Raw genomic sequence first — 23,905 nt, 5'->3', positions numbered from 1 at the left:
CTGAATCTAGTCTATGCTACGTACAACAAAGTGCAACAAAGCAATTCAAATAAGCAGTGATATGGTAAAAAATGTAGTTCAGAAGTGCAATATACAGTGAAAAATTTTACTTAGGTTTTGCAGAGATCAGCAGATGGCTTGGATTTGCTTATGTAGCAAATGAGAGCAAACTGATTTATATAAATTAACCAAGCAAAAGCATACCCAAACAAAAGAGACCTCTGAGGCATAAACACACGCAAACGTCACTGATCACCACACCACACACACTCCACATACCTGTTCCTCACAGCCACTAAGGCCTAAACACAAACCCAACATATTAGTCATAGGAGACTCCATTGTGAGACACACAGATTTGCCCCTCACCAAGCTGGATAAGGAGAAAGTCATGGTTAGTTGTTTGTCGGGTGCCAGATTCTGCCATACCACCAATGCACTCAAGTCTCTCAACAAGTACTGGTATGACCCTGTCATGGTCTATGTTGGAGTGAATGACCTGAGATGTACCTCCCTGGACTATGTGAAGAGATACATGATCGAGCTCGCTAAGTATGTGTCCCAGGCAGGCATGTTCCTAGCCTTAAGCAGCATTCTACTGTCACCCAGAGTAATGCCTCAATACAAACAGAAAATGATTGACTTTAGCAATTGGCTTAGTTTCTGGTGTCATTCCAAGGGGGTCCAGTACCTGACAGCCTGGGATGACATGATTGACAAGCCGTGATGCTTAGCCAGAGATGGCCTACATCTGTCTCCCTTGGGCTTCAGGCTCCTGCCTCCCCCATAGTACCTTTTTTAGGCAATGCCATGAGGTTAAAACTATCAACATGAAAATTTCATCAAAACGTAAATTAAAGGTCATGCTTATGAAACTGCACTCATTGCAAGTATTCTTAACCCTGGAAGAAGCAGACATTTGTGCTGTCACAGAAACCTGGTTCAAAGCTGCGGAGAGCACCCCAGCCATACCAGGTTACTCATCCTTTCATTCATCCAGACCCCCAAACCATGGGCAGCAAAACAAAAGGAGGTGGAGTTGCAATATATATAAAAGACATGCACACTTCTAGGCTGGTCAAACAGTATGACGCTCAGGAAATACTCCAGGTGCAGTTAACAATTGGCAAGACCCCTATTCAAATAATAGCTAGCTGCAGGCCTCCAACTCTGACTCAAGCTGCCCACTCCACCTATCTGGATCTTTTTGAATCTATCAAGATTTAACCCTTTACCCTGATCCTGGACAACTTTAACTATCACTCTATAAATTGGAAGAAACACTCATGCCAAAACACAAATGTCCAGAGATTCCTTGAGTTCGTCAATGCAGATGCCTTGGACCAATTTGTTGACCCCCCCCACAAGAGGTGAAAATATCGTGGACTTGGTATTAACCAACATGAGTAACCACTGCTGCATTCCTACAGTGTCATTATCCCTGGTAAGATCCGACCACAAAGCAGTAACTTTCGAAGTCACATCTCCCCTGATAACCCCCCGCCCCCAGCTAGGGTCAAACAAAAAAACTTCTCCAAAGCTGATTACAACCTCCTGAGGGAAGGTGTAAACAGCTTCATGGCCCCACCCCCTCCACAGGAACTGGCACATATGTCCAACCCTACACCAAAGTACTATATGAGCTTTTATAGAGCAGCATGGAGTCAGGATTACCAGACAGGATGAAATCATCCTTCTCAAGGAAGAGTGAACCTGTCTGGTGGACAGCTACAATAAAGAAACTCTGCAATAAAGGGAAAAAATTGCTGTCCAGGACCAAGAAGGAGCAGGAGTCTAATTGGAAGCAATCTCTCCTTAGCCTGAACAAGCAAATAAGAGCACTAGTGAAATCCTCCAAAGCAAACTTTGAGTCCAAACTGGCCATATCTACTAAAGACAATCATAAGGCTTTCTTCACATATGTCTGCAATCTCAAGGGAAGTACTCAGATCTGCTCAGAACTGGTGGTCAAGGACACCACATACAACAAACCCTGTAGATATTGCCAACCTGCTGGCAGACAAGTTCAGTGAAAATTAGTAAAACAGGACATCCCCAGTGCCTGTTCCCCTCCCTTTAACTCTAGGAAGCAAGTCATCACTGGCCTCTCAAAGGCAAAAAATACAGCCTCCATGTGATCCGATAACATCCTAGGCTGCATCCTACATGAACTCAGGCAGGAACTTGCAGCAGGATTAGGCACCCTATTTAACCAAAGTGTGAGTAACAGCGTCATCCCAGCCGAGTGGAGGACAGCTACTGCCATCCCTTTGCACAAAGGTGGAGCATCCACCGATCCAGGAAATTATAGACCCATCAGCCTAGCTAGGCTGATCTGCAAGGCCATGGAGCGGATTATCATGGACCTTATTAACAAGGACATTGGCAGCCACCAGACACTTGATCTCACACAGTTTGGTTTTGTCAAGGGGAGGTCATGTCTCTTAAATTTGGTCAATTTCTTTGAGACAGTCACCAAGGCCATAGATGAGGGGAAGACTGTGCACACTGCCTGCCTTGACCTGGCCAAGGCCATCAATACTATCCCCACTCAGGTATAATAGAGAAACTCTCTCAACTAGGCATCAATCCATATATTACCACATGGGTAGCAAACTGGCTCACTGATAGAACCCATCTAGGCAAAATGGGTCCACTTCTTAATTTCGAAAGATCACAATCTTGAGATTCAGAATATGGAACCCAGAATCTTGAGTTGTGAAATTTCAAAAGCAAGAAGAAAAAAATGACAACTGCTAAAACCATGTTTTTGCATGGGGCAAGCCCCCCTGCACCCCCCACACCCCCTGCAACCTAAATATAGTAACTCCGAGATCACGCTACAGTGAAGAGAATGGTAATGTTCCCATTACGTACTGTAGTATATACTTTTACAAAGCATTACAAGTTTGATTCTTTCTCTAGGTCTAGATCAGGCTTTGCTAGGACCATTCTCTAGGGGCTGCTGGACTTTTTTCCCTCCACCTTCCAAATGTACTAATCTAGGGTAATCTACTCATATAGCTAAGTCTGCCACAGTAGTGATCAGTATGATGAGCGTAGTTCAGCTGTGTAAGTAAAATTACCATAACAGTAGATATTCGAATGATCACTGCTTGCAGTTGCCACTTCCTCACTCCATCCAACTAGATTTTTTGGTTTGTTGTTTATGCCACGGTGTAGACATTTATTTTTTGTTCCTAGTATTGTCCTTTCATTGCTCAGCCTCCTTCTATCTCTGTCTCTGTTGGCTTGAAAGCTCTGAAGGGCTTAGTGCCTGAACCTGTCTTTTTAGTTAGTTCAGATCGAGCTTACTGATGGTTTAGGTATATGTAAGATTCCCTGAAGCTCTGGAAGATGCCAGCTATTAATATCCATTGCGGGATATAACACATATAGCTAAGGCTACTGCTTCAGTGATCATTTAATCATCTACTGTTATGGTAAGTTTACTTACACAACTGTACTTTTTATATGATTGCAACAAAAGACACAAACTGCTACATTTTAAGTATTAACATTTTGATTTACAGTTGCATCCGCAGCTTTTTATTGTATAGACAAATGTTAAGCAGACATTCACAGTGGCCATGAGCCACTGTACATTATTAATGCAGTTTCTGTTAAAAAGATTCACATCAGTGTCAGAGTGATAATTAAATCCTTGACAAGAAAAACAAATTAAATAAAATCCATCCTCTTTGAAATCTTCCTGAAATGAAACATTCATAGTGAAATCCAAAATACGTTAAAAACACAGAAAATACACAACCAGTATTCCACCCATAGCTACATCCCCTTGCACTCCCATACCCCTTTGTGTATGTACTAATTCCATGGTTGCAAAACAGTGTAGACGTTAGCCAGTTTTTAACACAATTTTTCTGCTAGCATGATAAAGTCTGCTCTTCAGCACAGAAATTATTCACATTTACTGGTGTTTGAAACCCAAATTTCAGCCTACTTGAATTTTAGTTAAGGCTTTGAAACAGCTACAAATCCCCATCTTAAAATACTGAGCAACTTTGTTGTGCAGTACACAAATGTGAGATGTGCAGTTGTTTAGATGGTTTCACTACTGTGTACATTTGTAATAAGTTAAAAGCTAAAACAATAAGTAAGAAGGTCACTGAAAAACCACTCAGTAAAAAGAAAATGAAAACTCCAGCAAAGCTAGAACTTCCACTAAGCATTAGAAACACAGGGCTGTTACACCTCTAATGCTTAGTCAAACACTCTGCTTGTGCTGTGCTGACGAGGTCATAAGAAGACCGAAGTATGCATATCCACAGCTAGTGAGGTTTGGTGTTATTGGCCTGCAATTGTCCAGTAAAATGATAAAACAAGTCATGGGCATTCAGAATTGCCAATAAGCTGAAACGCATGATGTTCATGAGGATCATTTGCCTATATCCCATGTGCCTCTGATACAAGAGGTTTAGGAGGTCACTCGGTGGAAGTTCTAGCTTTGCTGGAGTTTTCATTTTGTTTTTACTGATTGGTTTTTCAGTGACCTTCTTACTTATTGTTTTAGTTTGTTGTTTGGGATATTTTTGCAGTGACCCTAATGATAATGGGCATCAGCAGGGTGTAACAGCCCAGTGTTTCTAATGTTTAGTCAAACACTCTGCTTGTGCTGTGCTGAAGAGGTAATAACAAGGCCGAGATATGCATATTCACAGCTAGTGGGATTTGGCTTTATTGGCCTGCAGTTGTTCAGTAAAATGATAAAACAAGTCATAGACATTCAGAATTGCCAATAAGCTGAAACACCTGATGTTCATAAGGATCATTTGCATATATCCCATGTGCCTCTGATACAAGAGGTTTGGGAGGTCACTCAGTGGAAGTTCTAGCTTTGCTGGAGTTTTCATTTTGTTTTTACTAATAAGTTAATAGCAGAATGAAAATTTGTTAGGATATTCAGAGAGAACCAAGATGGACCAAAAAGAACACTTAAACTGTTTTTTTTTTGACAATTGAGTGATGTATGTCGGAGACAATCAGACCAAAAGAAATGTGGTTTAGTTAACAGAGAGATTATGATAAAACACCACTGACTTTGATAAGTGTAGTTTAGTAGTATTGGTTGTATGTATGACAATTTCCTGTAATGCTACAGCTTACCTGGTGGATTGGTTTATTTGACTGAAGACAGGTTTACTGAATTATATTGCTGCAAACTGATCTGCCTAAAAGTGCAGTTTACTGACTTTCACATATAGTACACCCAGGAGAATGAGAGGTTGTTTATAACGGTACTTATGTTCCCTATGTTTTAAATAACCCACCCAGAGTACCATTACAACATTATGGTTTTCATAAACATAGAGGCCTTGGAAAACCAGCCTCATTAGTGTAAAAGATCAGAAACTTGTCTCCTGTTCAAATGACTTTTAGGGCCCTATAACTTCCCCAGAGCGACAGGGCCACACAGTGTTTTCTAGCCTGTCATTCATAGGTAGGTACTAGGCTATCTGCCTGAAGGCATTTATAAGCCTAGCCAGAATGTGTTGGCTTTCGCCGCCCCCTTAGATTAGTTCCCTGTGCCTCTGTCCAGCAGACGGGGTAATCTTTCTGTTTCCCATCCACTTGTCAAGGTTTCTCTTGGAGTGCTAGTGAGGAGCTCTGCCTAATGTAGATTGGAATCTTGTTCCAAATCATGGGAAGTCTCTGGGACAGGATTCTATCCCTCCTGTTGTGGTGAGGTTTAGATCCCTAGAGTGTGTGGCTTGAGGGGATAAGGTTTTCTTTAGGTGGAGCATGTCCATCAATTCTGGGTTGGACATGGCCTTATATGTCAGGCAGAGATCACCTCTGAGCAGGCGGTATGCAACCGAGTATAGCTGGAGTTTCCTCAGTCGAGCTGCATAGGGCATCTGTTTGAGGCCAATGATCCTCTTGGTGAGGTACGTCTGTGGTCTTTCCAGCTGTTGCAGGTGTCTTGTAAGGTACATCCCAAATGGGGCGTTGTACTCTATGATTGGTCTGATGAGTGATGAGTAGAGGGGTACAATGACCTCTTTTGATCTGGTTACAAACCCTCTTGTGATTAGGTGGGCCACATAGAAGGTTTTTCTAACCACTTTGGCAATGTGATTATCAAAGGAGAGATTACTATCTACTTGGGTCCCCAGATCCCTTATTACATTTTCCGTATTTAGAGGACTACCACCTATGTGGTAGTTTGTAGGTACTTTGTTATTTCCAAAGGGAATAACTATGCACTTTTTGGCATTTAGCTTGAGGCCATGATTTTTACACCAGGTATCCATCTCAGTGAGACCCTTTTGGAGGATGGCTGTGTCAGCCGGTGAGTCAATTATAGCCCCTAGTTTGCAGTTGCCTGCGAACTTGGTCAGCCATAGTCCTCCTGTGCTTATCTGTACCTCTGAGAAGTATATGCAGAACAGGAGGTGTCCTAGGACTGAGCCCTGGGGAACGCCACTTGTAACCGATTTAGAGTCAGACCTAGCTCCCGCAACTCTCACCATGTGGGTTCTGTCCGTGAGCCAATTGGCAACCCATCTTGTGACATAGGAGTTTATGTTCAGGCTGGTGAGCTTGTGTATAATACCAGAATTTGGAATGGTGTTGAAGGCCTTTGCGAGGTCTAGGTAGGCTGTGTGTACCGTTTCCCTCGTCTATAGCCCAACTGTCTCAAAGAAGTCCTCCAGGTTTAGGAGGCATGATCTGCCCTTAACAAAGCTGAACTGGGTAGGGTCCAGTGTTTGGAGGTTCCCAATGTCTCTGTTGATGAGTTCCATGATGATGCGCTCCATAGCCTTGCAGACCAAGCTAGTCAGGCTTATAGGGTGATAGTTCCCGGGGTCTGTTGTGGCTCCACCTTTGTGGAGCGGAATAACTGTTGCTGTGCACCACTCTATGGGTACGTAGTCTGTGGAGAGGCTGAGTTTGAACAGTGTGTTTAGGTGAGGGGTTAGTTCATCTTTGAGCTCGTGTATGATGCAGCCTGGGACACCATCTCGTCCCATTGATGGTGTGTTTTTGGCTTTGGAGAGGGCTATTTTAACCTGAGTGTCTGTGATTTCAGGGACTCTACATTCTTCTGGTATGGTTATGGACCCTTTTGGGGGTGAGAGGGGGGGTGAAGTTTGCACTGAACCTGTCTGCCAGGATGTTGGCAATATCGGTTGGTTCAGTGTATTTTGTGCCATTCTGCACTAACTCCAAGCAGATCTGAGCATTGCCACTTAGATTCTTGACATAGGTAAAGAATGCCTTGTGGTTATCTTTGTAGCCCTTGGCAAGTTTTCTTTCAAAGCTCGCCTTGGACATTTTTATGAGGGATCGTAGTTTCTTGCTGATACTGATCAGGGATATCTTCCCTTCTTGGGATTTACTTTTTTCTGTAGTAGTTTCCTCCTTCTATTGTATAGCTTGTTTATGGCAGGGGTCCACCAGACTGGTTTCCTTTTCTTGGAGGAGTAAGTCTTGGTTTTGCTTGGGATAGCACGATCCATGCATTCTTGTAGGTGCCCATAGAATGCATTAGTAAAGGGTTTTGCAGCTTGGACAGCGTTATCCTTTAGCATGGGGGCTTTGAAACTTTCCACCTCCGTCTTAAGTAATGTGAAGTTTGCTTTTGAAACGGTTTTCATGGTGGTTCCCTTGTCCAGGGGTGGGGGTGGAATTTGGATATCCAAAGTGATTTGCTTATGGTCAGATCTAACCAGCGAGGGGTTGATGTCCGGTGTGGAACACCAGTCCATGTTGGTGATGACCAGGTCCAATATGTTGTCACCTCTGGTGGGAATGTTGACCAGTTGTTCCAGGGCATTTGAGTTTATAAATTCTAGGAAATGTTGGGCAAGGGAGTTAGTACTTGTGTATTTCTTCCAGTTAATGCTTGGGTAGTTGAAATCACCCAATATTAGGGTGTTTGGTAGGACCTTTATGTTACCCAATGTTTCCAGAAATGTGGAATGGGGGTCCTGGGGCATGGTGGGTGATCTGTAGCAAGCTGCAGTTTGAACTGCAGTTTTGCCCATTGTTAGTTGCACGTGGATAATCTCCGAAGCATCGTGCTGTGCCACTAACCTGGAGGTGACTCACCGATTACCATGAGCACCCTGTTGCACAGTTTATCTCATCCATTGACAATACTTCATATCAGAAAAAAGTGAACCAGTAATACTGACTTTCACTCAGATAATCATCACTGTCTTGTGGTAGACACCTTATTGACTGTATGTACAGTACCTCAGGATCCTTCCCCTATCTCTGCAAATGTCTGCTCTGGCTTGTGATTTTTCTCATCTTTACATTGTCCATTTCTTCCCAGTCAGTCTGTCCCAACTCCTGTTTTGTTATCTAGCCATGGAACAGTTTAAAAAAATAAAACACCATTGGCAGTTTTGAGGGCTTATTTGTTGCATTAGCTCTTCTGAGTTCCTCTTTTAACTTCTCCTCAAACTGAGGTATGCCTTTAAATTTTGTACTAATGTAGCTGTGCTTCTGTAAAAATACTTCATTGGTATTCACCCATTTCACTGACCATTATGACTTATTAACAGAGTCAGTCACTTGGCTGTACTCAGATTATCTGACAGATTTATTTGAAGAGGCATGACTTGGTGTAATACATAGTAAAGTGGCAGTTGTAGGGAGAAGCCCCTTCCCAGTACCCTTTTATAGTAGATTACCAGAATTTATTTTTTTTGTTTCTGAAGTCCCTCAATGAATCCATTTATGGGGAATTCATTGATAACAAATTGTTACAAATCTGATACATCTGTTCAGTTTTTCCTGTTAAGAAAGCTGTGTAAATTTGAGAACATTGAATTTTATCTTATTCACAACTCAACCAAAACTGAAGGGGGGAAATTGTCCTCATTCCCCTGCATTATGCAGTCTCAAAGATGGTCATATTTAATAAGGCAGTGTGTGGGACAACATCCTAACCCCCACAACACCTAGAGCAAAATCTTTTTCTTTCTCACAAAATGCCCATAAAATAATCCAGTGAGTTTTACTTCAGTGCAATTTGATAAGACCATTTGATTTAAAGGATGCCCACCAAGACATGTCATTTCATCAACATTTTTCTTTCTCAGACCAAGCATTTAAATTAAAACAAATCCTAATATTTTCTTCATTAAAAAAAGAAAAGAAATATGTTATGTTGGAAATGGTGTGGTTAATCATAGCATTGCCCTCGTATCTTGTTTTGTCATCTGCTTATAATGAGAAAACTTACCCATACCTTTTGGTTGCCATCTTCACAGAAGTTTTTGTTTAGTTATTTTCTGGGGTTTTCAGTTTTGAATACATTTCTATAAATATTTGTCTACTAAATATGTGCCAGTTATCAGCCATTGTAATTGGTAATAATGCTTATTTAGCTGCAATATTTGCGTTGACTCCAGTTCTACTTAGCACACCCCATCTGTTGTATAAATGAGCTGATGGTTTCATCTTCATGGCCTCCTTAGCTAAAAGCTTTGTAAGAACTTATGAATTTGTAATATCAATAAATATATGTTATATTAGAAAAAGTTTTCTATAGATTCATTAGGATGATGGGCAGTTACTAGGCTATTGATGCAGAAGTCATGTCAAGCCTAGCTGTTTCATCCCATTATAATACCATAGATACACTTGTCAGTACCCAGGATTGTATTCATTAATGGCTGCCCGTGTCCAGGAGGGTTGTGGGCACTATCCCCGATAAGAATTTATGGTGCCCCATCCACTCGTCCAAGTTCCTTTTGAACAGTGTCATAGAGGTGCTCTGATTCACAAGAATTGGCAGTCTATTGAAAAAGTGCGGCAGTTGCTGGGAGACAAATCTGTCCCTCCAGCACGTCCTATTCAAGTTGTAGGCCATATTTAGGTCCTTTGAATGGATAGCTCTAGTCCTGTTTAATTTACAGATGTGCAGCAAATTCATTAGGTTTGGATCAGAGATTGCCCTGTAAGCCAGATATAAGTCTTCTTTAAGAAGTCTGTATGATACTGAGTATAGTGAAAGGCACTTTAGTCGGTCTGTGTAAGGCACATGCCGGAGTGCCTTGATCTTTTTAGTTAGAAACCTCTGAGGTGTCTCCAATTGCTACAGGTGCTTTGTACTGTACATCCTCAAAGGGGCGTTATCCTCAATTATAGGCCGGATTAGTTATAACCTCCTTTGCTCTAGAAGCAATACCTTTGCTAATAAAGTGTGCTATGTAGAAAGCCTTCCTTATTACAGTAGATACATAGTGGTCAAAGTTAAGATCACACACTACTTGTGATACCAGATCTCTTATCAATTCGTAGGTACATAGGGTATTGTTGTTAAACTGATAGTGTGAATGGACATTGTTTTTACCGAAGGGAATGATGATGCATTTCTTTGCATTTAGTTTGAGACTGTAACTAAGACACCAGTCGGTCTGCGTAAGACCCTCCTGAATTATAATGACATCATTTGGGGATTCAGTAATTGCAACCAGTTTGCAGTCGTCTGTAAACTTGGGCAGCTACAACCCCTTGGAACAGTAGGGAGACCAGCACTAACCCTTGTGGCACCCTGCTTGGTAACAGGTATGCTGGTTGTTGTGGAGTCACCCACTTTGATAGTGTGCAACCAGTTTGTAAGCAAGTTGGCAGCCCATCTTACAACAAAGGGATTTACATTTGGTTTGCTAAGTTTATCGGTAATGCCCAAGTGTGCGATTGTGTCAAAGGCCTTTGCCAAGTCGAGGTATGCTGTGTGCACAGATTTGTCCTTGTCAATGGCCCTGGTCACATTTTTGAAGAAATCCACCAGGTTTAACAGGCAGGATCTGCCCTTGACAAACCCACGTTGGGTCAGATCCATGGTTTGGAGGTTGCCTATATCTTTATTTATGAGGTCCATGATAATAAGTTCCATGGCTTTACAGATGAGGCTGGTCAGACTTATGGGTCTATAATTCCGTGAGTCTCTTGCTATGGCACCTTTGTGGAGGGGAATAACTGTTGCTTTTCTCCATTCTACAGGAACAAAGCCAGTGGTTAGGCTGTGATTGAATAGGGTACTTAAAGGTGATAATAGTTTGTGTTTTAGTTTGTTTAGAAGACAGCCTAGGATGCTGTCTGGTCCCATAGAGGCTGTGTTTTATGCCTTAGACAAGGCTTTAATGACCTGCTGTTCGGATATGTAGGGTGGGGATAAGTTGGGGTAAGGTTTGTGATAAGTTTGGAGGGGTTAAGGGAGTGAAAGTTTCACTAAATCTGTCCACTAGTAGGTTTGCTATCTCTGCAGGATCAGGGTGTGTGATACCGTTAGTCACTTGTTTGGCACATGTTTGGGTCCTATCTTTTAAGCTAGCTGTAAACGGCCTTATGATTATCCTTGTCTCTGACTACTAAGTTTTTCTCAAAGTTACCCTTAGAGGATTTGATATGTTGTCTTATTTGCCTGTTGAGGCTGAGGAGGGTGCTTTTCCATTCTTGGAGCCTCGCCTTAGTTTTCTTAGACAGCATTCTTTTGCATTTGTTGATGCTGGATGCTGAATGTCCACCAGGGAGGTTTTTTCACTTGGGGCTCTGGCTTTGATTATTTCTGTAACAAATGAGTCTATACACCTATACAAGTGATTGACAGAGCTTTAGTGTAAGCTTTGGTGTAGTTACCACTTCCAGCTGGGGGTGGGGCTTGGAATGCATTTATATTTTCCCCTAGGGAGGGTATAGTTTTTTTAGTCTGACTTCACCCATTGTAAGTTCTGGTGTTAGTACCAGTTTGAAGGCGACTGATTTGTGGTCAGATTTAACTAATGAGGGTCTGACAGTTACAGTGGTGCATCTGTTTGTCATGTTAATGAGGACCAGATCTAGTATGTTTGTTTTTCTTGTTGGGGTTTGAACAATTTGTTCCAGGGCATTTGAGTTAACAAAGTCAAGGAACTTTTACTCTTATGAGTTAGGGCTACAGTGGGTTTCCAAATTGATGGTGGGATAATTAATATCCCCCATAACCACAGTGTTTGGCAATATTTGGATTGACCCCAGTTTGGTCAAATAGGCTTCATGTGCATAATGATCCATGGAGTGGGATCTATAAGTAGCTGTGACTTGAATGGGGGTCTTGCCCACAGTAATCTGAACTTGGAGTAATCCCATGGAGTTGTCAAGTCTAACTAGTCAGGAAGTGAATCTGTCTCTAATATAGATAGAAACACCACATCTTTTGGTTCTCACACATTCATTTCGTGGTCTGAAGGTGTGGAAGACATTGTAGCCTTGCAAGGCCGAAATACTCTCTTAGACTTTGAACCATGTTTCTGTGACTGCACAGACATCTACATCCTTCAAGTGATAGAAGTGCTTGCATGGTGTGCAGTTTTTGGATTAAGCTCCTAGTGTTTAGCAGCATAACCCTTATTTTGCTATGGTTGGCAATTTTCACATCATCAGTTTTGTTTTTGAAACTTTGCCCAAAAAGGCAGTATGGAGGAGGCAAGAGCCCTTTGTCAGCAGCTGAAAGCCTATTGGTGCCAAGTACAAACAGTCTCTGCAAAGTAGAGAGGTTTGTCGACCATGTCATCCCAGGCTGACAGAAACTGGATCCCCTTTGAATGACACCAAAAACTAAGCCAGTTATTTAAATTGATCATTTTTGTTTAATACTGTGGCATAATTTTAGGTAAGGGTAATATGCTTCTCAAGGCTAGGGACATACCTGCTTTTGAGGTACGTCTCCGGTCGTTCACTCCAGCATGAGCTATGGTAGAGTCATAATGGTACTTGTTGCCAAGAGACCTGAATGCATGCATGATCTGATGAATACTGGCACCAGACAGTCAGCTGATTATGACTTTCTTCTTATCTAACCTGGTGAGTGGGACATCCGTGTATCTCACTATGGAGTCTCCAATGACAAGAAAATTAGTTTTTTGAGTGTTACACCTTAAGGGCTTGGTAGGTGAGACACTGGTGTTGCTATGTGTCTTGGGTTCTCTGGGAACTGTTAGTTGTAGCAGTCTTTTGTTTTGAAGGTCTCTGGTGTTTCGGTAAGTTTTTTGAGAGAACCTCCGTGTATGTTGATTTGTGTGTTGGATGCGTACTATGTGCCTGAATAGTGGTGGGTGAGTTGACAAACTCTTCACTGTTATTGTTTTCAGTGCAAGAGAGCAGGTATTCAAGATTATTGGTGTAGATACATCTCTCGCACTCTGTACTGGTGTGAGTTATTAGTAGTGGGTTGTCAGTGTTCATGAGGCTACACTGCCTCAGGAGACCCAAGTCAACAAGGCTGGCAGGAAAAACAAGGGTAGTCCACCTGTCCATAATGCTAGGTTTGAATAAATGTTATCACAAACAGGGCACTTTCAAGACTGATCTAGGAGGTAGATGGGGTGTTTAGTTGGTGATATAATAGGTCACAGCTCATTAGCAATGCTTCTTAGATCAGAGATGTACTAAAGATGAGGACTGCACTAATGTACTACAGCTCTATCTAAGGGAAAAAATATCAAAATTATCTATCTATAGCTCACAATGTGTAGTGGTGCGCTACACACAAACAAGCAGAAAGTGGCTCAAATGCAGGGCTTAAATATAAAAGGCTAAAAAGTTAACTTTTAAAAAAACTCAGAAGAACCAATGAGGGTGCTTACTGCAAGCCCTAGACCAATCACCCTTCACCAGGCAGGTTCCAATCAGCCACTTCTCTCACAAGGGAGCAGAAGGGCCCCTTCCAATCAAAGATGGCTTGGAGCATGTGCTCAGAATACAACAGCCACTACAAACAAACCCATGTGCAGCAAACCTAGCTACTAGCTACAATAATTTAGGCGGGATACACCAAAAATGTTTTAAACAGCAGAAAAGCAACAGTGGGACACTAAAAATGTTTGAAACAGCAGAAAACAGCAAGGAGAAACCAAATAATGTTTTAAACAGAAACAAAATCAGTTATTTAAAACACTGCTTGGCAGGATAACAGAACAAACAGAACAGATGCTTTGCAAACAGTGAAAAGTAGCAACAATTACTTTGCAAACAGTGAAAGTAGCAAAGAAGGTTTTGCAGCAGTGAAAACAGCAGTAAAATATGTTTTGTCAGACACAGTAAGGCAGACAAATAGCCTGTTTCATATGAATATACAAACTTTAGTTATGTGTGATTCATATATAGCCATCCCATGTAGTTGTTGCCCCACTGAAAGATCTGTCATGCACAATATACATACAGGTGACTCTGGTGGGCCTGCTGCTTTGTGTTTTGGTTTGCGTAATAAGCCTGTTCTAACATATAAGAAGAGCGCTTATAGATTCTTTAGATAATTAACTGAACACGTACATTTTATTCTTTTCAGATATCTGTACCTGCATGCTGTCTTGATACTTGTGTAATAACTGTTATAAAAAAGAATAGCTAAACATTACTGTATAGTCCTTATTACTTTGACAGTTTTCATAGCATATCCTGTTTTGTTTTTGTAACTTGTATAACATTCAGAAGCTGTCTATTAAAATGCTGGGACTCAAAATGCCAAGTCTCGACAAACTAAAAAAAGTCTGAAAATTCAAGAGAAGGGGGAATATCAAACATCGCTGCTCTCCTTTAAATTTTATTTTTGCAAGTGGCAAGCTCCCCACACTCTCCGGATGTAAGGGACAACCCCTCACACTCCCCAAACTTATATATACCAGCTCCGTGATCTCCATACTTTGAAGACAAGGGAACATTCCAAGAAATCATAGTTTTAGACTTTAGAATATTTAAGTCTGGATTTTCAGCAATTTAGTCTACATATTACCGGATTCAGTAAAGTGGGGTCCCAATATTTGAAATGGTTACCATATTCAAATTACTGCACACATTCCTTTTTACATCCACTGCTATTTTATGTACACAGCTAATGAAACTAAATTCACAAGAAATGTGCATCATTCCAATGAACAGTATAGAGCCTGCCATTTCTTATACTGTGGCATTCTAATTTTCACAGTGTCTCTGATGGGTAGGCATATTGTTTGTATGACTGTATGACATCACAGTGGTCTATCATTTTACATTTGTCAAATCAAATACTTTGAGTCATGAATAGTTGACTAAATCAACTGTCTTAAGCTACCAGGTGTAAAGCATCAAAATGAAGTGAATAGTATACTTGACATCACCCCCAAACTTCTATTCCTTAAATATAATAACTCTAATGTTGCACAAACTTGCAGTAAATGACTTTTTTTAATTCATCATTTCCTTTTAGTCCAAGGTAGTACTACCATAAAGTTAACATATTTAAGAGATTAGGGGTGTGGAGACTGTGCCCCCACATTGTGGAGATGCAGGGAGGTGCAGCTTCCTTGCAAAAAAACACATGCTTTGATTATTTTGTTAATGTTGACAGTACATGTCTGAGTAGTTGCAGCCTTTACTGATTGGTCTTTTGGTGGTTCAGATGCAGTATATGGAATTTCTATAAAGCTTACACAATGAATCATTATTATACCATTTAATGTTGATACAATACAATTGATCATCTGGATATAAGAAGATGAATGTACTGCTTCTTTGCTTCTAGGGAATGGATCTCTAGAATCTGTAATCAAAGTTCTTTTGAACACAGGTTCTCTTTGTCAAATATTTAGATTTGTAATGCAAATTAGATCTTAAAGCATAATTCTCTTAATTACAATCTATGTTTTTCAACTTTTCAGCTTTGTTAATTTAAATGTTTTAATAACATAATGTGTGCAGCTGCTAATCTTATGATTATTTTTTGCAGCTTCTTGATTTATTTATGGTATGGGACTGGTCTACATATCTGGCAGATTATGGGCAGCCAACATCTAAGTACCTAAGAGTAAACCCTAGCACTGCACTTATTCTCCTAGAAAAGTGAGTACTGATTTTCCTAATTTGCATTCATAGAATATAATTACTTCACTTTTCAGTCTCTATAGCTAATTTTTGAAGATGGCACTGAGAAAATCAGTAATAGGAAATTGCATTTGAGAATGTTACTGTTAGCTATACAGCAATTAAATATTTGCTAGAGATGAGAACTTGTTCAGTATTTACAGTAGTGGTAAAGTTTTTATCTGTACTGTTTTTCTGAATACTTCTGGATTAGTATGCTTCATTTTAGTAGTACCGCTGAATCCCTCAGGAATAATTGTCAGTATACGCAGAGGGAATGTAGTTCCTGCCAGCTCACCTGTCATAGAGTTAAGGAAATGTTGCTGGCTCATCACGTGGGTGACATTCACCCAGTGGGGTCTGAGCCTGCCATGCCACAGTTTCAGTAGCTGAGGAGTATTTTGAGTGCGCCAACATGCTTTCCCTCAAGAGACAGCAATTGTTGAGCTTGGAGGAGTTGCTTCTTAAGGGAGAGGGTAAGCCATCCCCCCAGGAGTATAAAGCTAGTCTGCTTCTTACTACCAACTCTCGACAGGGAATGGGTGTCTAATCGGGATTTCCAGGCAGGAGCAAATAGGTCATGGGCCTCTCACCTAGTCAAGGAATGCCCACCTCCCATCCCCTGGAATGAGTAGGCCATCTGCTTGCAAGTAGAGGGGTCATCAAAGTCCTGGAGAGAAAGCAACATTAAAAAAAATAAAAAATAAGGACTTCTTGTCAGGATATCAAAATGAGAGAGACTGCGTTCATGGAGGTTCCTTTTTTTCACTAAAAGGCTTTCTTTTCTTTCTTTCTTGCAATATAACAACTTACCATTATGTGCCTCTAACTTTGGAGGAACTGTGCTTCAAGTAGCTATCCTCAGTTTATTTGTTCTACTTGCCTCCAAATGTCTTATACTATTCCAATAAAAAAATCTGTCTCCTTATGATTATTAGGTATTCTCCAGCCTTCTGAATTTCCCTTTAAAGGGTTGATTTTTTCCCATTCTGGTGCTACATGTGGTGGTTCACCTGTCATAACATCTGTAGCAAATATATCAGAAACCTTGTTGCTTGTGATGCAAGACAAATTGAGGTTTGTCTCATCATGATTCCCGGTCCTCTTAGTTTGCAGTTGGTTATTATTTAGGGTCTATATTATATGTTCGAAGAGACTTTTCTTCGAACATATAATCATCGGCCCCTAAAGAGCGAAAGCTCTAAAACACGAATGGCCACATCCCCGAATTTTTCCCTAGGGAAACAATTCACAGGGCTGTACACAAAAAACACAAATTTCAAAACCCTAATCAAGTGAGGAGCTTTGCCCCCCACACACCCACACACCCCCTAACTAAATATACCAACTCCGAGATTGCTCTACATTGGGGAAAAGGGCAATTCCCAATAACAGCCGACTGAATTTTTCTGGAGGACAAAATTTGCAGACTTGGCCGTTCGTGCTTTACAGCATTCACTCTTTAGGGGTCGATGATTATATGTTCGAAGAAAAGTCTCTTTGAACATATAATACAGTCCCATTATTTACAGGTTTTGTCTGTGTTGATGTCTACAACAAAGTTGCTGGTTTGAGATTAGAAGTAATGTTCCAGGTTTTCCTGCATCAAGATATGGGAAAAAAAGTTGTTGACTAGTTAATAAATTCCACAAAGCTCCATTTTCGCATTTTTGTAGTTTTAAAGTAATACATCTGGATTCTGGCCTCTGGCATCTGTATCGAAGTTCACCTGTTGGCTGTTTCAGATTTGTTTGTGTTATATTATGACTGTATTAAAGCCCATATTGAGATTTTCTGTTAGTCCCTGCTGAGATCTACTCACAGCTTTGGATTTGAATTTTATACCATTCTTATTATTCCTTTATTTACAAGCAGTATTTTTTCAAAAGTCTTACTAGAAACTTTTTTTTTTAATTTCATTTATATCTGTGTAGATAACCTCAGAACTTCAGCTCTTCCAGCTTGAATATCTTTAATGTAATTCATTTGCTCTGGAAATTTATATAGTTATGGTGTTGGTGCAGCCAGTACTTATCCATGCACTGTGTGAGAAACCAACTCAAGATAAGACAAGTCCAGGTTTTTCTTTTCGGTTTGTTTCATTTCATTCTTATTTTAGTTTGTTAACCAGGTAGGCCTACTAGGAGCAAGTATCCATTTTCAGGAAAGACCACATAGCTCTTAATATCTTAGCACAAGAATCATAGACTAAGCAAAAAAAAAAATAATAATAATAATGGGGCACAATGGACCAAAATCAGGGACAGATTTTAAATATTGCTGTTATAAAGCTGTTTGAATAACAGATTTTGCATTAGCATGCATTTTCTGAGGGATAAGAGGTCATTATTGACTTCAGTCCTGCATGATTTACCAGAAAAACACAGATTTTATGAGGAGCAGACCAAAGATATGAGACAAACTCAGGGACAGTTGACAGCTATAGTAATGTAGGAGCAGGGTCTAGTTAAGTCACTTGCCTCAACTCACACAGCAGGCAAATGGAGGTGAAAGAAAATCGAACCATGTACTCTTGACTACTGCTCTGTTACAGGATGCATAGATAAAGTCACCAAAACATGGCACTCATAGCTGTGGACAGTTTAGAGACTTGCCAGTTCACCTACAGCATGACTGCAGGAGATGGAAAGAAACTAGAGAACCCAGTGAAAACCCACATGAGCAAAAGAAAGACATGCAGACTGCAGAGAAACTTTACATCGATCAAGAATCAAACTGGAGAACCAAACACTTTAAGGCACCAGCACTAACAGATGCACCACTGTTCCAGCTATATTTAAGTGATGTTACTAAAATATTGGGCATTCGAACTTGAATGCTAAATCCTTCTAAACTTTCTAACTTGACAGCCATGTTTAGTACTGTTTTCTGCCTTAGATGTATACTGAGTTGTGAGGTTTGTCTGCAAAGAACAGAAGGATAGAAGGTCTCAGCAACTGACTGATGTTAAAGTTGTACTACACTATTCAGGTAGTCTGTACCTTTACTCAATGAAGACATTGAGACAGTTCTGCTGTTACAACATTAATTTACTGCACATGAGGTTTACATCTAGCTTAACAATGAAAGGTATATACATCAAAACGTACTTCAGCTTAAAATAAGCAAAGTCTCTGATACAAAAGAAAAAGTCCCAATCGTATAGTTTCTTTTCTGCCTGCATCAGCAGTTTAGAGAATTTGCCAGAGTAATAAGTCTTTCCTTTCAAGCTGGTCAGTTGACAGTTTGTTTCCCATATCTTACACATTCTGTTCCTGAAGAATAACTCCTTTCATCCTTGGCCTGTGTTGCGTATCATATTGACGAGACACAGCTGTGTACAAGAGTTCGTCTTGACCTGCTTGTAGATAATAAATTTCACAAGCTGCATAGTTTATAAGAGATAAAATATTTTACTTCTGATTCTGTTCATTCTTTCAACTATCCCATTAGACTGGGGATGGTAAGGAACATTTATTTATTTATTTATATTTATTTCAGTTTGGTAACCAGGGAAGTCCACTGGGCACAAGTGTGCCCATTTTCAGTGGAGGCCCAGGGAGAAAACCTCCATAGAACATAAAACAGTAAGGTTACAAAAGTAAGGAAGTTACAGAATAAAGTACAGTTTACAAATATGTACATTCCGTATCAGGCTTGATCAACAAAGATCATTTTTGATATATCTGATGGTTGTACAGTAGAGATTCATTAAAATATACCTTCATTACAGTTGAAGCGTAGAAACATTATACATACAATCATCGTAGAAACATTATACATAAAAAAGTTTAAAGTAAGGAAACACTTTACATGCATTAAGAGGCTATTTACAAAGCTGAAATTGTGTATTGAGAAGCAATTGCAGAGAGCTTGAGTCAACTCAAGGAGAAAGTTACTGGGGTATTAGAGAGATTAAGATCCTAGGAGAGAAACCTCTTCAGGGCATTTGTTAAATAGAATTAGATAGGGTGAAAGCAGGTGCATTTCCATTTGGAGGACAAGTAAGTGAAAAGCTGGGTTTTGAAGTTTTCTGAGTTAGCTATTGTCCTAAGTGTGGATGGAAGAGAATTCCATTTCTTGCCTACTGAAAAAGAGAGAAGTTGGCTAGCAGGTCGTGTAGGTTTGTAGATAATAATTAGGTTTTGATGTTCAGATCTGAGAGTTCTATTAGGGGTGTAGGGGGAAGGATGTTTGTTAGAGCTGGACATTTATTTGGGTGAAATAAAAGTCTGTGTGCTGTGGTAAATTGCAGGTAGTCTAAGTAAGTAGGAAGTTCTAGCCAGTTCAGAGAATGAAGGGTATGGCAGTGATGGGTGGAATTTTTGGATCTGGTGGCAAATTTAGAGATCTTATTATAGCAGTTTTCTAATTTAGAGGTGATGGTAGAGGTCAGGTTAGTTAGAAGAGGGGCTCCATATAACAGGAATACCAAGCAAATCACACAAAGCTTTCATCAGTTTACTGACAAATTGTGGCCTGTTATCAGATATGATAACTCATGGCCATCCCCAATGACAAAAAATATTTTTCCATAAGGCTTCTGCTGTAGCCTTAGCCGTCATTGTTTTTGCAGGAATTGCTTCTACCCATTTTGAAAAAACATCAACTATCACTAGAAGATACCTGTACCCACCTTTAGCTGGGGGTAATGGGCTTGCAAAGTCAATTTGGATAGCATACCAAGGTCCATTCGCTGGCGTTACCCTTAGTAACTGTGTTTTTTCTTCAATTGAGCATTAACCTGCAAACATATTAAGCATTCAGCATGCATTAAATCGCAGATTTTCTTTAACTGCGGATGCCAGTACTTGCTTTTTAAAATGCGCCATAACGTTTGTGTTCCCAAATGTCCCAATACCTGATGATTAAATTTCACTAACTGTTGTGCCTGTTGGTACGGTATATAAGGAAGACTAGAATCATCTTTAAAACATTTTGCATAATATTGCCCTGGACTTTCGCTTCATGCAGTCCAACTTAGTTTGGATCTGCAGCAAATCATGTTGCAAATTCAGAGCTGAAAATGTCTGTATAGCATGTACTGAATTGGTTTTATCTGGTACACTAGAAAGGTGTTCTGTAGGATACAGTTGCATTCCTTTCTTTGCTACCTTTTTTGCCATCTGATCAGCATAGTTATTTAACTGAAACATTTCATTTGTAGCTTTTTGATGAGGTTTTACCTTTAAGATACTGTAGCAACCCACAAGGGACTGACTACGAACCAAATTCAACAGTCTGCAACACAGAAGCATGTTTGACTGGTTTGCCCATATTATCAACAATCCCTCTCCTTGCCCATGTAGACATATGTAGCCGCAGAGAATTAACTATGTATGCACTGTCTGAAAAAATATTGACAGGTGGAAAATGCTGCAACACATAAAGAACTGCTTCCAGTTCTGCTCGCTGAGCAGACGTGTGTCTCGGTAACTGAATCAGTTGGCTGTCCCATAGAAGGGTTTTCTGGTACTACTGCAAATCCAGTGCGATATTGTCCATTGTCCCAAAATTGAGCACCATCAACAAAGACGGATGGCCTGTCTTCCTGAAAATCAGGAGACAGAACGGGCTTTTCTGGATTTGAAATGTGCCTAATGCATTCATGTCATTTTCCTTCATATCCCCTGAAGTTAGATAAGTAATACTTATCTCCTGCCTTTATTGGAACGTACTTGACACTAAGTAATGCAAACCATTTTGTAAACACTGCTTGACTGACGTTATTAATCACTTTATTTAGTTGAGTCTCATTTACCAAAGCCTGTATGGCATAATGCAGTGTCTGTACTATAATGTCTTTGGAAAAAGCTGTTAGGTATTCAGTTTGTTTTAAACCCCAGTAAATGGCCAAAAGTTGCTGAATGCATGGGTGATATCCCCTCTCAACATGTGTCATCTTCGTACTGAAAAATGTAATGGGGCGTAAAATCTTTTCCATTGTAGAATCAGAACCCTGAGGCCACTCCTGTAAAAGCACAACAGTGTGTGTGTTGGGTCCAGCTGCTGCCTGTAACACAAAGGGACGTGTTAAACTTGGAGCTACTAATTCTGTAGCCTTGGCCAATGCTGCCTTTAAATCACAAAAAGCTGTATTTTCCTTTGGTCCTCACTCCAGAAAGGGTCATTCTTTCTGGCTAGAAAGCATGTCATACAGAGGAACTGCCATGCTGGCATAATCCTCTATAAATTCCTGATTATAATTCATGATACCCAGAAATTTGTGCAAATCCAGATGGTAACCAGTTTATCCATTTGCAAAATTCCCTGCACCCTATTCGAACAAGGAGTATGCCCAGAAGGATGTAAAATAGTACCTAGAAATTTTACTTAAGATGACATGAATTGTACCTTTTCACTTTTGACTTTAAACCTTGCTTCCTGCAGTGTTTGAAGGACCTGTGTCACTTTAGCTAAATGCTGTTCTTTTGTTTCAGACTGTATTAATATGTCATCGATGTAATGCAGAACAGAATCATCAGATTCTAGACCTTGTAGTATTCGTCCAATTATTTGGTGAAATATAACCGGACTGTTTTGAAACCCCTGCGGTAACCGCGTCATGACATACTGTTCATTTTGAAATGGGAAAACAAACCTTTGCCCATCTTTTTCCTGCAGTGGTACTGCAAAGAAACCATTAGCTAAATCTATGACTGTAAAACACTGACTTTGTGGTTTTATTCTTCCTGCTAGCTCTGGGACCCCTGGAATCAGATGAGCCCAGGGAGTCGTGAATTGGTTCACTTTTCGTAAATCAATAACCAGTCGGTAAGTGCCATCTTTCTTTTTAACTGGCCATATGGGTGAATTTGTAGGATTTTTTCCCTTTTAAATTATTCCCACATCAAGCCATCGTTGTATGCCATTTTGCATGTCTGTCTCTGCTTCCTTTGGGATCAGATACTGTTTTTGAAACGGTGGAATAAAATCTTCGTCACTACCTAAATCACTACTGAATCCTACACAGTTGCACTTTATAAGCACTTACACGAGTGCATGGATCGTGCTATCCCAAACAGAACCAAAAAAATCCAAAAAAAGGAAGCCAATCTGGTGGCCCCCTGCCATAAACAAACTGTACAACAGAAGGAAGAAACTGTTGCAAAAGAGAGTAAAATCTCATGAGTGGAGGAGCTCCCTGGTCAGCCTCAGTAAGAAGCTGCGATCCCTGATAAAATCATCCAAAGCTAGTTACGAAAACAAAATCGACACTGATTCTAAAGACAACCACAAAGAATTCTGTAGCTATGTCAAGAATCTCAATGGCAACACTCAGATCTGTTCTGAGTTACAGCACAATGGCACTAAATATACAGACCCAACTAATATTGCCAACATCCTCGCAGATAGGTTCACTGCTAACTTTACCACCCTCTCACCCCCTAAAGAGCTCATCTCTATACTGGAAGAATGCAAAGTTCCTGTAATCACGACTGCACAGGTAAAAACCACACTCTCCAAAGCCAAGAACACAGCATCCATGGGACCAGACAACATCCCAGGCTGCATTCTATACGAACTACAGAACGAACTGGCGCCACACCTAAGTACCATGTTCAATCATAGCCTCACCTCAGGCTTCATGCCCACTGAATGGTGCACAGCGACGGCTGTCCCACTCCACAAGGCGGGAGCCACCACAGACCCCGGGAGCTACCACCCCATTAGCCTGACTAGCCTGGTCTGCAAGGCCGTGGAACATATCATCATGGAACTTATAAACAAAGACATTGGTAATCTCCAAACTCTGGACCCCACCCAGTTTGGGTTTGTAAAAGGCAGATCATGTCTCCTAAACCTGATAGACTTCTTTGAAGCAGTCACCAAAGCTGTAGACGAGGGTAAGGTGGTTCACACAGCCTATCTAGATCTTACCAAGACTTTTGACAGCATCCCCCATGCTGGAATTATAGATAAACTCACTAAACTAGGTATAAATCCCTGTGTCACAAGATGGGTTGCCAACTGGCTCATTGACAGAACCACACTGTGAAAGTAGCAGACTCCAAATCTGTCTTCAGACCAGTGACAAGTGGAGTAC

The 23,905-nt window shown here is 40.5% G+C and overlaps 1 protein-coding gene across 2 annotated transcripts in view; it reads left to right on the top strand.

The window, feature by feature from the left end:
* The window catches only part of EXOC6 (exocyst complex component 6), a 1,799,203-nt gene that overhangs the window by 1,729,592 nt on the left and 45,706 nt on the right, over positions 1-23,905 (top strand). For both annotated transcript variants that reach the window (XM_044056688.1, XM_044056689.1), the window contains one exon: positions 15,725-15,837. In XM_044056688.1, the coding sequence (XP_043912623.1) occupies positions 15,725-15,837 (113 nt within the window). The remainder of the gene's footprint in view (positions 1-15,724; positions 15,838-23,905) is intronic.

The sequence above is a fragment of the Protopterus annectens genome, chromosome 14.part0 (genome assembly GCF_019279795.1).
Source record: "Protopterus annectens isolate FY-2018-M chromosome 14.part0, PAN1.0, whole genome shotgun sequence".
Taxonomy (NCBI): Eukaryota; Metazoa; Chordata; order Ceratodontiformes; family Protopteridae; genus Protopterus; species Protopterus annectens.
Note: the sequence above shows the minus strand (reverse complement) of the source record. Positions and strands in the feature narration are given on the sequence as shown.